Genomic DNA, 13,648 nt, shown 5'->3' on the forward strand with positions numbered 1-13,648 from the left:
ACTAGTAGAGGGCAGGAAAGAAGAGGTCCAGAGATGCTCTTTGCCCTTTCCCTCCTGCCATTTCTTGGATGTGAAGTGAATAAATGTCTTATTATGTTCCTTAAATCTCTGCTTGCTTGTTCAGCCATGAGTACAAATGTACATTCCCTCGCTAAGCTGACCATACCTGAAAAGGAAGCTTAACTTTATAATCTCTCAAAGGCAGAGACTGGAGGGGAACGTCACAAACCCCATACCCAGGAAGAGATTTGTCAATTACTTACTTACCCCACACTTTTCTTCTGTCTCCTAGGACTCAGGGAAATCCCTCTATAAATAGTCTATAGGCAGCCATGTAGCAAATTTGTATCACTCTAAAGTCAAATTATTGTCTGAATCCCTGCAGTCACTCCTATGATGCTGTGCACTGCATAAATTCATGTCACTGTACCATCTAAAATCCTGTTCTTCAGTTTTCCAGAAGCCTTATGATTCGGGAAAGAAGAATTTGCAATGTTATTGATTCAAAATAGATGTATCTTTACTGGAATATAAATAGCTTCTTTTCCTCCAGATGTGTGGACATACTCAGATACCCACTGTGATGCTGCAGACTGGGTGCCAAATGATGGCTTTTGCTATCTGCTGGTCAATGAAAGTGATTCCTGGGATAAGGCGCATACGACATGCCAAACCTTCAGCAGTGACCTCATCAGCATTCATTCTTTAGCAGATGTGGAAGTAGTTGTCACAAAACTTCATAATGGGGGTAAGTTTTTAAGATATCCTCTTAAAAAGAGGTTTAAAATATTTTAAAGTATCCCTGTTTTCAGACTCTTAGAATGAAAAGCTTACAGTTTGATCCTGTACATCAGCATTGTCCAAAAGAATTTTCTGCCGTGATGGAACCGGCAGAAAATCTGTGCTGTCATTCAATAACCACCAGCCACTTGGGGCTTTTGAACCCTAGAAATGTAGCCAGAGTGACTGGAGAATTGAATTTTTGCTTTCATTTCATTTTAATTGATTTACGATTTTCAATAGCTGCATGTAGCAAGTGGCTCCCAACCTGACAGCACAACCATTGACTGAATAATTTCCCTCTTCTCATAAGCTGAATGCTATTTAAATTCCTCCCGACACTTAAGTGATGATTACTTCACTTTTATAATTATTTGGAAGCTAAATAATGAACGAAACACCAGAGAGCCAGTGTTAAGATCTCCTCCTAGGATTCACCCATAGTAATAGCACAACTGAGCGACTTCACTTTCACTTTTCACTTTCAGATACCTATATTCTGTGCCAGCGTGGTGCCAGTTGTTTTACCTGGCAAAGCAGTGCAGTCATTCAGTGATGGGCAGTATTCTTATTTTAACTGGAATATCTATGACAGTGTTAGTAGAATTTCATTATTTCTCGTAAAGCAAGGCTTATCTAAACCAGGTACCAGGAACACCCAGCCTACAAATCTTAGTACAGCTAGCTGTTCTGCCTATGTACCGTGCCTGCATACGTGACCTGAAAAGCCCTTGTCATCAGGCCAGCCTAACATAGCAACATTTTTACAAGCTAATTAAGAATACCACTTTTCTGAATTAAAAGAAAAAGAAATACCATCAAGGCTCTAACACCCCTTATCAGAATGTAAAAATCAGCAGTAGTTTCCATGTGGAAGTATGTGACTGAGTAACCAAACAAAGCATTTTTCTTTTAGATGCCGAAGAGGAAATGTGGACAGGCCTTAGGAATATAAATACACCAGCCCTATTTCAGTGGTCAGATGGTACTGAAGTTACTCTAACTTACTGGGATGAGAATGAGCCACAAGTTCCCTATAATAAGACTCCCAACTGCGTTTCCTATTTTGGAAAGGTAGGAAACCTCCTTGGATTTATTTATATCCTTACTGTTATACCTGATAATCTTATAATAAGGTGACTTTCATTGGAATATTTGTGTTTAAGCTAGGAAAGAAAATAAAAGGTAATTGCACTGTAGATTATCTTTCTAGTAACTGCTGAGAAAAGGTAAATAAAGCAATTACTAAAGAAGCAATCCAATTCCTGTCTGAGAGTACCTGCCCTGGTGTGAAAGAGATCAAGAGAATCTCTTTGGAGCTGAGATTTTTGTGCCAAATGGTTTCTGAGAAGCTGCTTTCTCTCAGTAATATTTAGCAGGTAGCCACATTGTAACCTGGAAAATCCCATTGTCTCGTGTTCAGGTCAAGTGTTATATTAGTCCCACTTTGAGAAGTGAAAAAATGGTTTTATTAAAAATGAGGCCCAATAAACATCTTACTGCTATAGAATTCATGAATGTTTATTGAGCATGCTTCAGTTAAGAGTCCAGGATAAGCAATCTTTTTTTAAAATTTATTTTAATTGGAGGCTAATTACTTTACAATATTGTGGTGGTTTTTGCCATACATTCCTATGAATCAGCCATGGGTGTACATGTGTTCCTCATCCTGACCCTCCCTCCCCCATCTCCCCATCCCACCCCTCAGGGTCATCCCAGTGCACCAGCCCTGAGCACCCTGTCTCATGTACAGGATAAGCAATCTTGAGCCAAAGGGACACAAATGTCTCTATATTTTTGTTTATAGCACTTTCCTGTGAACTCCTGTTTTGGAGGCTGATTGTATCACCCAAACTTCTAGAGAAACTTAAGTGGAAGCAATAAATTGTAGGGCTGTTTAGAAGTGTTTTACTAGAAAAGATGTTTTTCAGTTCAGTTCAGTTGCTTAGTCATATCTGACTTTTCGTGACCCCATGGACTGCAGCATGCCAGGCTTCCCTGTCCATCACCAGCCCCCGGAGCCTACTCAAACTCATGTCCATCGCATTGGTGATGCCATCCAACCATCTCATCTTCTGTCATCCCCTTCTCCTCCCACCTTCAATCTTTCCCAGTATCAGGGTCTTTTCCAATGAGTCAACTCTTCCCATCAGTTGGCCAAAGTATTGGAGTTTCAGCTTCAGCATCAGTCCTTCCAATGAACATTCAGGACTGATTTCCTTTAGGATTGACTGATTGGATCTCCTTGCAGTCCAAGGGACTCTCAAGAGTCTTCTCCAACACCACAGTTCAAAAGCATCAATTCTTTGGCACTTGGCTTTCTTTATAGTCCAACTCTCACATCCATACATGACTACTGGAAAAAGCATAGCTTTGACTAGACGGACCTTTGTAGGTAAAGTAATGTCTCTGCTTTTTAATATGCTGTCTAGGTTGGTCATAGCTTTCTTCCAAGGAGCAAGCATTTTTTAATTTCATGGCTACAGTCACCATCTGCAGTGATTTTGGAGCCCAAAAAAATAACTTTTCTCACTATTTCCATTGTTTACACATCTTTGTCATGAAGTGATGGGACCAGATGCCATGATCTTAGTTTTCTGAATGTTGAGTTTTAAGCCAACTTTTTCACTCTCCTCTTTCCCTTTCATCAAGAGACTCTATTTCTTCTTTGCTTTCTGCCATAAGGGTGGTGTCATATGCGTATCTGAGGTTATTGATATTTCTCCTAGCAATCTTGATTCCAGCTTGTGCTTCTTCCAGCCCATCATTTCTCATGATGTACTCTGCGTATAAGTTAAATAAGCAGGGTGACAATATACAGCCTTGATGTACTCCTTTCCCAATTTGGAACCAGTCTGTTGTTCCATGTCCAGTTCTAACTGTTGCTTCCTGACCTGCATACAGATTTCTCAGGAGACAGGTCAGGTGATCTGGTATACCCATCTCTTGAAGAATTTTCCACAGTTTGTTATGATCCACACAGTCAAAGGCTTTGAAGTAGTCAATAAAGCAGAAATAGATGTTTTTCTGGAACTCTCTTGCTTTTTCAATGATCCAGTGTATGTTGGCAATTTGATCTCTGGTTCCTCTGCCTTTTCTAAATCCAGCTTGAACATCTGGAAGTTCACGGTTCACGTACTGTTGAAGCCTGGCTTGGAGAATTTTGAGCATTACTTTACTAGTGTGTGAGATAGGGACAATTGTGCAGTAGTTTGAGCATTGTTTGGCATTGCTTTTCTTTGGGATTGGAATGAAAACTGACCTTTTCCAGTCCTGTGGCCACTGCTGAGTTTTCCAGATTTGCTGGCATACTGAGTGCAGCACTTCCACAGCATCATCTTAAAAGATGTTTTTAGAAAGGTGTAAAGCTGAATTTGGAAGGGTGTCACATTTAATGCTGTATTTAAAAGGATACACAGGATATATTTAAAAGAGCATCAAAGGTTGAAATGAGGTCCCACAAGCCACAGTGAACTGACGGCTTACCAAGATGGCTTTCAGTGTTTAAAACTGACCTGTATCACAACTGACTTTCTAAAATTTCATTCAAAGAGAGCATAGTGACTCAAGCAAAATAAATGTTAAGTAGCATATTTGAAAGAGAGAACTTTGACATCTGGACTGAAGTGGAGTTGGAAGAAAAATTTGATTCTAAAATTCTTAGCAGTTATTCTGATCACCATCATCTTACACATGAGGAAACTGAGACAGGGAGATTAAGTGACCTGCCCCAAAGGGATGAACCCGCGGAAAAACTTTGTCTGTGTCCCATGGAAGGAGATTAGAACACTGGCAACTCTTTGTGGGCTGGGTTCTTCTCTCTTCAACTTCTGTATAAGTGTCCTTTAATAGTTTTTATTGTTACACTTATAAGAAAATGAACTTCATCCCGATGGTGACCTTGAGGTGATGCTGAAGTAACAGGCTTCCAGTCTTGTTGGGCAGCATTTTCTAGGAGTATGTTCTCAGGAATAATTGCTCAGTTATATTCATTCTCTCTGCCTCCCTTTCCTCCTTTCCCTCCTCCCCCTCATCCTCCCTGATAGTTGTAAGAAGAAATTATCTTGATTTAAAATGAGTCCAATTCTAAATATATGGAAAATAATTTCTCTTGTGAAAGAAATGATTTTCTGTTTTTTAAAAGCTCGGTCAGTGGAAGGTCCAATCATGTGAGGAGAAACTTAAATATGTGTGTAAGAAAAAGGGAGAAAAATTGAATGACACAAGATCTGATAAGATGTGTCCTCCAGATGAGGTATGTAAAACGCCTGTGTAAATTTTTCTAAGCAATATTACAACTGTTTGGTTAGAGATGGTAACTGAACTTAAACAGTTTAAACTTGGAAAACAAAGAAATTACTAGCTTCTGTTCATTTTCATTAGACCAAGCCAGAAGGCAGTGAATCACAGTATATAGCATTCCTACAGAAGAAAAAAAAAAGTTATAGGAAAAAGAATTACCTATTCATGAATTTCTATAAGAATATATGTGATTACTCTTCTCAATGCTGATTTTTTACTTCTACTTATATTATTATTGTTCAAAAATAATTGAGCTAACAACTGTTATAGTCTTAAAATGAGCTAGGCATTGTGCTTCGGTTATGTGCTAGGCTAAGTCGCTTCGGTTGTGTTTGACTCTTTACGACCTCATGGACTGTAGCTCACCAGGCTCATCTGTCCATAGGATTATCTAGGCAAGAATACTGGAGTGGGTTGCCATGCCTTCCACCAGGGGATCTTCCCAACCCAGGGATCGAACCCACATCTCTTATGTCTCTGGCATTGGCAGGCAGGTTCTTTACCACTAGCGCCACCTGGGAAGCCCGAGAAAGACATTGAGGGTAAAGAAAATTAAGACATACCTTCTGTCTGACACAAGATCACAAGCTTATGGAGGTTATCCATGAAATTATATCCCACCCTCATCATGTGTATGAATTCCCTAGCCATGTCCTTAATTTCTATTAGTTGTGAGATGTTAACCTGTGTAGCAGAACCTTGCTTGTCACCAATTCTGGAAGAGAGTGTGATGATATTTTTCCTCTGATTTAGGGCTGGAAGAGACATGGAGAGACCTGTTATAAGATTTACAAGGATGAAGTCCCCTTTGGGACCAACTGCAATCTGACTATAACTAGCAGGTGTGACCATCAGTAAACACGTACTAGTGAACTTTTAACTCTGGGCTCCTTTGCCAAATAATCTTCCTTAAAAACAAATATATATATATACTATATATACAAATATATATATACAATATATATAGTAATTCTGTCTTTGTAAAAACACCTACTGATCTGACTTTCATTTTATAGATTTGAGCAAGAATATTTGAATGATATGATTAAAAAGCATACCGTGTCTCCAGAAAAATACTTCTGGACTGGCCTGAGAGATACAGGTGCAAATGGAGAATATAGCTGGGCAAGTGTTGGTGGAGTAAAGCGGGCTGTAACCTTTTCCAATTGGAATTTTTTTGAGCCAGGTAGGTGCCTTAGCCTCTAAAGCAGTAGAATACAGTGACGTGAGAGACAGCTTTCCTCCCAGATCTATTCTTCACTTACCTTTGAAATGTGAAGGAGATGATGATCATCTGGACTAGAGTCTATGTATGGAACCATAAATAGAAGCAGTGACCATGCCTCCCCTATGAAATCCTCAGGGATTACCCAGTAAAAGCTGGAAATTTTGGTTCTCAGAAACCACCATCTAATGGCACAGAACTAGAACTGTCAGTGTGAGTTTAGCATCTTTTCCATGTAACTCTCAAACAGAACCTGAAAGTCTCATCGTGAGCACTTTACATTTTCACCTCTCTGCTTCTTAACTTCTTTCTCCAAAGTGAATTGTGTTTATTTCTTTTCTTCTCAAGGGGTGATAATTAAGGAGGCCATGAATTATTTATTCTGAAAGTTAGTTTATCCTTCTTTAGCCTAAAGCATTGACCATAATGAGCCATAGAATCAGGACATTTGAGCCTCAGAATTCCCTTTGGATTTTAGAATTGAGGAAACAGAGGCTTAGAAAGGTGATTTACTTGTCAAAGGTGACCTGGTTATTGAACTGCTAAAATCCTGATCTGATTTCTAAGCCAATGCTTTTTAGAGGATTTTGACTTTGTATGAGAGAGCAGTTATGAAGTATTTGACTTTTCTTCCTTTGAATTATTTATATTTTCTTATGTTTTGTACAGTGAATCATGAAGGCCATTTTTATAACATAAAACTTGGAGCATGTGAATGTATAGTTAAACACAATATTTGAGATAGAGAATGCCCACAAAATTTGTAATACGTGATCATCAATATAAATATGAGTGGTATTGATAATATCAAAGTTGTCTTTTTACTTGCAGAACATGGAGGATACAGATGCTGATCCTGGTTTGATTTCATCTTAAATTAGAATGTTCTAATATACAAAACACATGCTTTCTTTTATAGACATTGTGATAGTTCAGAGTCAATGTCAAGTTCTTCCTGGGTAAGCCTCAGTGGTTGAAAGGGTGCTCAGGAAGTAAGCTACAATGGCTGTTCTCTCAGTCTGTAGCCAGAAAGACTGTCTTTAAGTCCTCTTTATCTTTTCACTCCCAGATTCAGCCAGTTTGGTCTGCACTGGGTAAGCCATGGCAGAGGGTAGACTAGGGGAAGATAGCACACCCACCCAGCTGTGTTGTTTTTCCCAGGTCCTTTTTCCTCTTGCTGTCCCTGTGTCATGAGACATGAGACTGTATGGCTTCTCTGTGTGATGGAATGGAAGTCATCCTCATTACTTTGCAATGTATGCTCTTCTTTTCCTTTGCACATTCAAAGCAGTGTGAAGTCATGGGAAAGGGAGCATGGTATTTTGTTAGCAGATCTGGATTCCAGTTCTGACTCTACCACTCACTAACTATGATTGTGGGCAAGTCACTCATTTTTCATCTGGAGAGGGATCTGACGATACAAACTATCTTTTAACGTTGTAGTGAGTAAATACAATTCTGGCTGACATAAATAGTAAACAAATGAGTGTTACCACACACCTCCTTTTACCTTTATTGAACCAGCTCTTCCTTTGGATTTGAATCTGGGAGTGTTTTGTTTTGAGGTTTACTAAGTTGCTCAAAAACTGTTGGAAGTTGTTAGGCGAATACAAACAATTTAGATTATACAGAGCATCGTAGTGGTTTAGGATTCAGCTCTACACACACGCTGCTTGGATTTCAGTTCCTGGTCAACCATTTACTCACATGTGACACATCACTAATCCTCGCTGAACCTCAGTCTGACAATAGAATCCTCTCTATGTGAGGATCAGTTCATTTAATCTGCTTAGAATAGCAAGTAGTAAGCATGTCTCTGTATTACTGTCGCCATTATTATTGTGAAAGTACATTTATTGCCTCCATTTTCTTTCCTATTCTCTTCTGCCATCTTGAATCAAATGAGGAGTGTAGGCACTAGAAAGTGTTTGTACTTAAATGTTCTAATGTAATTTTCAGTTAAACTTTTCCATTCAACCCCAGCTTCTCCAGGAGGGTGTGTGGCTATGGCTACTGGAAAGTCTCTTGGAAAGTGGGAGGTAAAAGACTGCAGAAGTTTCAGGGCACTTTCAATTTGCAAGAAAATAAGTGGACACTCTGAGCCTGAAAAAGCAGCCCCCAAGCCTGAAGACCCCTGTCCTGAAGGCTGGCACAGTTTCCCCTCAGGTCTTTCTTGTTACAAGGTAAAGTAATATTCTCATTTAATCCCTCAAAGTCATCTCTCTCCTATCCTAGTCCATGTCCTTGCACAAACGCTGCTTCTCCACAGACACATACGTCCCCCTGCCAAAGTGTTTAGGAGCACAGAGTCCTTGTCAGAGTATCAATGCACCTCTGTGTCAGATAACCCATTTCCATGTACACTCATGTACTACCCAAAGGAGCAGGGCCAGAATCAGAATGGCTCTTTCCTAGGGTTCTTTTGTTTTGGAAAGTTGGTTGAGCTACATGCCATGGTGATACTTTGTTTATGATTCTCAAATCCCTCTAATTATTGTTGTCAAATGAAGAGTTCTGTCACTTCTTACACATCAAAGAATTTGTTTTAGAGTTCGTATCAGCCAACTGTTCCCACAAAGAAATTATTTCATACTATCTCAAAATTCAGTGGCTATGACAATACTGAGTCTCATGTTCACAGATCTCTGGGTCAGATAGAGTTTGAATGATTGAATTTGGGCTTTACTGGTCAGCTCTGCTCTCAGCTGTGGGTCAGCTGTGCTGGCCTCCACGCTATCAGTTGGGGTCTGCTGCTCTTCAGACTAGTGTCAGGCCAAAGGAGGAGCAGCTAGCAGGGGCTTGTTCTTCCCATATTGAGTTACTAGAGCCAGAAATGCAAGCCTAACCCAGGTAAGCACATTTTAGGCTTCTGCTCACTTTACCTTCACTGCTATCCCATCGGTTACAGCAAGTCACATGGCTGAGCCCCAGGTCAAGGCACAGGGACATATCCTTCACCCACCAGGAAGCCATGATGGCAAGAGTGGATAACTATATCACAGGGACTGAAAAATCAGGACCAGTAATTCAACCTACCATTGTGTCATCTGCTCCTCTTCTACTTTTGAAATGACTGTTGTTCATTTGGCATAAAATCAGTCATCACAAACCAAAGGAACAGTCCAAAGTGGCAAGTTTTGTTTTGCCATCTTCTGTAAATGTTCACACTCCAGTGCAGTCTGCCCTTTGATTCTTCTTCATCAAAAGTAGTTCCGTACTTGCGCAGGGCTCAGTGTCTATGTTCAGAATTTGCCGTTAGCGCATTTCTTTGCAGAAATCTACTCCCATAGCATTCATGTGTATTCTTTATAACCTTACTTCATTTTATCTCTTAAGATTCTTGGAATGCAAGAGGAAATGGTGTCATGTCAGGGCAGTTCCCCAGCCTGGCTAAGGAAGGTTATCCCTACAGTGACAGTGACTGGCCTGTGCTGGCCTCTGGTTGACACTTTGAGCAGGACCTGTCTGTGTCTCAGTATATGTGTCTTTACCTCAATCTGCTACACTTCTAAGAATCCATTTCAGAGACCCACACATTCCACTGTGATCAACTTTAAAGTTATAAATACTTTATGATACTGTAAGAAAACAAACTAACATTATATTTTGTTAAGCTATTTCATAGAGAAAGAGTTGTAAGAAAGAGAAACTGGGAAGAAGCTGAGCGATTCTGCCAAGCGCTTGGAGGACATCTTCCTAGCTTCAGACACATGGATGAAATAAAGGAGTTTCTTCACTTTTTAGTAGAACAGTTCAGGTAATGTTCAGGCAGAAGTTCTGATCTTTTAGAGTGAGATCTTCTATCCTAAATTTGACATCCTCTAAGTAACCCCCTAGAGAAGGCAATGGCAACCCACTCCAGTATTCTTGCCTGGGAAATCCCATGGACAAAGGAGCCTGGTGGGCTACAGTCTGTAGGATCTGTGAAAGAGTAGGACATGACTTAGCAACTGCTGCTGCTGCTGCTGCTAAGTCACTTCAGTCGTGTCCGACTCTGTGCGACCCCATGGACTGCAGCCTACCAGGCTCCTCTGTCCATGGGATTTTCCAGGCAAGAGTACTGGAGTGGGGTGCCATTGCCTTCTCTGGACTTAGCAACTAAACGACAGGTATTCAGAATTGACATGGTTTATTATCTAAAGGATCATTCAGTATTTTAACAGTCATTCAACATTAAGCATTCTTATGTGCAAGATGCTATGAGGGATCAGTGCCTAGAGGGACAGAGTCACCACCCTTTGTGTAGTGTAATAAAGTCCAACAGTGGGGGTAAGAAAAACATGGTGGAAAAATCTAGAACATTGGTAAGGAGAGGCCATGGGAATTTAGAGCAGGGAGAAAGTGTTTCTGGGTGGTACAATTGAGGAAAATGTTATGAAGAAGGATGGTTCTTAGAAGGTAAGGCAGGGACTTCCGTGGTGGCCCAGTGGTAAAGAATCCACCTGCCAATGCAGGAGACATGGGTTCGATCCCTGATCCTGGAAAAGCCCACATGCCAGGGAGCAGTTAAGCCTGTGTGCCACAGCTATTTGTCCAGTGCTCTGAAACCCAGGAGCTGCAACTGTTGAGGCAATGGGCCACAACTACCGAAGCCTGTGCTCCACAAGAGAAGCCACTACAATGAGAAGCCCACGCACTGCAACTAGAGAGCAGCCCCAGCTCTGCTCACAACAACTAGAGAAAAGCCCATGTAGCAATGAAGACCCCACACAGCCGAAAATAAATAAGTGTAATTAGTTTTTTAAAAAGGGAATATTTGAAGGGTAAGATGGGAGAAGGAGCCATGGAAAACAGAACATAAGCAAAGGAACTGAGACCAGAATATGCAGATATGGCCAAGGAAAAGTGAGCCTACAACATTGCTAGAAAATGGAATTTGTATATGAAATTGGAATGTCCTTTCTTGCTAGGGAAGGAGTTTAATCTATAGTAAATAAGCAAAAAGCATTCAAACAAAAACAAAGTGTGTGCATGAGAGAGACAGACAGACAAGACAGACATGGGGTATATGCAGAATAATTAATTCTAAAGCTGTTGCAGCCCCTCTGGTAGAAAACTATATTGAAGATGGGCAGTAAGATGGGACAGTAAAGGAAGTAGTCTGAGATGTTACAAAGATGGAGTCAATAAGCCACTGTAATTTTGATGTTATGTAGAAGGAGGATTCCTGATTAGTTTTCCTGATGTCCTCAAGGATAATGTGGAGAAATATGGGCCAAGTGTTGGTATCATAGGAGGAAATTTTTTCTGAGGCTCTGGGGCAGTCATGAGTATGAGGGCCTTTTACTTCATGATTTATTTTCCCCCTCACTCTTTGAACTGAAAAGAAGACTGAAATTTATAAATCTAGTATTCAGGGTATACCAGGCAAAATTATGGAAAAGAATCACCACCTGAATATGTGTTAGTGAATACTTTCCTGATCATTTTGACTCAAAAAAAAAAAAAACCACCAGCAAAACAGGAACCAAAACACAAAGAAAACCCAATTAGCCGCCTTCTCTAGGACATTAAATATAAGAAGGCATTTTAAAAATTGAGATCTAAAAAGTTTTGAGGTGGTAAATGTTTGATTGTGTTGATTTTAGTTCCCAATTTAGTGGTTTTTTCATTTGTGAAGATAGTAATTGATACTATTTATGCTCCCTACTTGAAAAAATGAGGGCTTCCCTTGTAGCTCAGTAGGTAAAGAGTCTGACTGCAATGCAGGAGACGTGGGTTTGATCCCTGGATTGGGAAGATCCCCTGGAGAAGGAAATGGCAACCCACTGCGGTATTCTTGCCTGGAGAATCCCATGGACAGAGGAGCCTGGCAGGCTACATACAGTCTGTGGGGTCGCAAGAGTCAGACACGACTGAGTGACTAAGTGCACTTGAAAAAAATTTCAAAGACATATTCCAGTTGAGAGGTATTCAAAAACACATGAATAGATATTTTGTTTTTAAAGAATTAGGAGGAAGAATACATAACATAAAAACAAAGCTCCAGTCTAAGTAATGCAATCTATGTAACTGAAAAATTATCTTAAATTATCCTAAATTCTGAAAGAGAAACAATAATATTTTAATAAAATCAGTATTAACTCTGCTTCATACCAGAGTTTGTAACTGTTTATAAATACTAACTGGGCTGTAAAGAGATAAAATAGTTTTGAAAAATTAAAGCATAATAAATACCTCATTTTACCTGGAAATTGCATTTATAAACACAGATTTTATATATTTTTAAAACTGTAAAGAGTATATTCATCCACCGAGTATTTAATGGGTGGAAAGGCCCATACAGCAAATTATAAAGGAGTAAAATAACAAGCACAAAGCCCAGCGCAACATTTAAAGCGGTTAACTAACAAGGACTTACTGTGTAGCCCAGGGGATGCTGCTCAGTGTTATGTGGCAGCCTGCTTGGGAGGAGAGTCTGGGGGAAAATGAACACATGGATGTGTATGGCTGAGTCCCTTTGTGGTTAACCTGAAACTGTCACAACATTGTTGATCAGCTATACCCCAATATAAAATAAAAAGTTAAAAAAGAAAACAGCACAAAGAAACAGCAGATCACCATAATCTTCTCAGTCATGGGGACCATAAGGCAATGGCACCCCACTCCAGTACTCTTGCCTGGAAAATCCCATGGACGGAGGAGCCTGGTAGGCTGCAGTCCATGGGGTCACTAAGAGTTGGACACGACTGAGCGACTTCACTTTCACTTTCACTTTAGCCTCTGATACACTGCCATATTAAACAGACCATAATGTCTGCTTAATACACACTCCGTTAATGAGAGATCATTGGTTCATGCTATACTTAGACAACATATTCTAAAACCTATTTAATATAACCATGGCTTGAAGAAAAGGAAGGAAGCAAGCCCATTTATATCAGAAAGTGATTCTAAAGCTTATTCCGTGAACACCTTTAGCTTTTTATTGCAGGGATTGACCTTTCTCAGCAAGATGTCCATTGTCCAAATTGTGTTTTGCCTGCCAAGGAGTGAAGTCAGATTACTGCTCTACTTCTCACAATCTGAGTTCCACATCTCTGTTTGTATTTCAGTGAAAAGGCTTCAGGGCGCACCAAATCATTGAGGCTCTAAGATCTTTGCAACTCTTAGCAGCCCACCAGGGAAAGCCATTGTAAAACAAAAATAGCTTTAGGATTAGGGAAGAAAGCTTTGTTTGCAGAGCAATTGCTGTTGTGTATGCTACCTCCTGTGAAGAGGCATGAATGGATTTGGATATAAATCTAAGGCTTTATAGACTAAGCAGCCCCTTCAAATTGTGTTTATTAGCAGTTATTGCTCAGGTACTGTTTTCCTTAGGAACCAGATGCAGCAGGAAAT

The 13,648-nt window shown here is 40.1% G+C and overlaps 1 protein-coding gene across 2 annotated transcripts in view; it reads left to right on the forward strand.

The window, feature by feature from the left end:
* Positions 1 to 13,648, forward strand: part of LOC122688661 (CD302 antigen) — a 114,364-nt gene that overhangs the window by 23,227 nt on the left and 77,489 nt on the right. For both annotated transcript variants that reach the window (XM_043894825.1, XM_043894823.1), the window contains exons 7-13: positions 554 to 748; positions 1,697 to 1,854; positions 4,925 to 5,035; positions 5,836 to 5,924; positions 6,099 to 6,268; positions 8,291 to 8,490; positions 9,922 to 10,064. In XM_043894825.1, coding sequence (XP_043750760.1) covers positions 554 to 748; positions 1,697 to 1,854; positions 4,925 to 5,035; positions 5,836 to 5,924; positions 6,099 to 6,268; positions 8,291 to 8,490; positions 9,922 to 10,064 — 1,066 coding nt within the window. The remainder of the gene's footprint in view (positions 1 to 553; positions 749 to 1,696; positions 1,855 to 4,924; positions 5,036 to 5,835; positions 5,925 to 6,098; positions 6,269 to 8,290; positions 8,491 to 9,921; positions 10,065 to 13,648) is intronic.

Source organism: Cervus elaphus, chromosome 33 (assembly GCF_910594005.1).
Source record: "Cervus elaphus chromosome 33, mCerEla1.1, whole genome shotgun sequence".
In the NCBI taxonomy this organism is placed as follows: domain Eukaryota; kingdom Metazoa; phylum Chordata; class Mammalia; order Artiodactyla; family Cervidae; genus Cervus; species Cervus elaphus.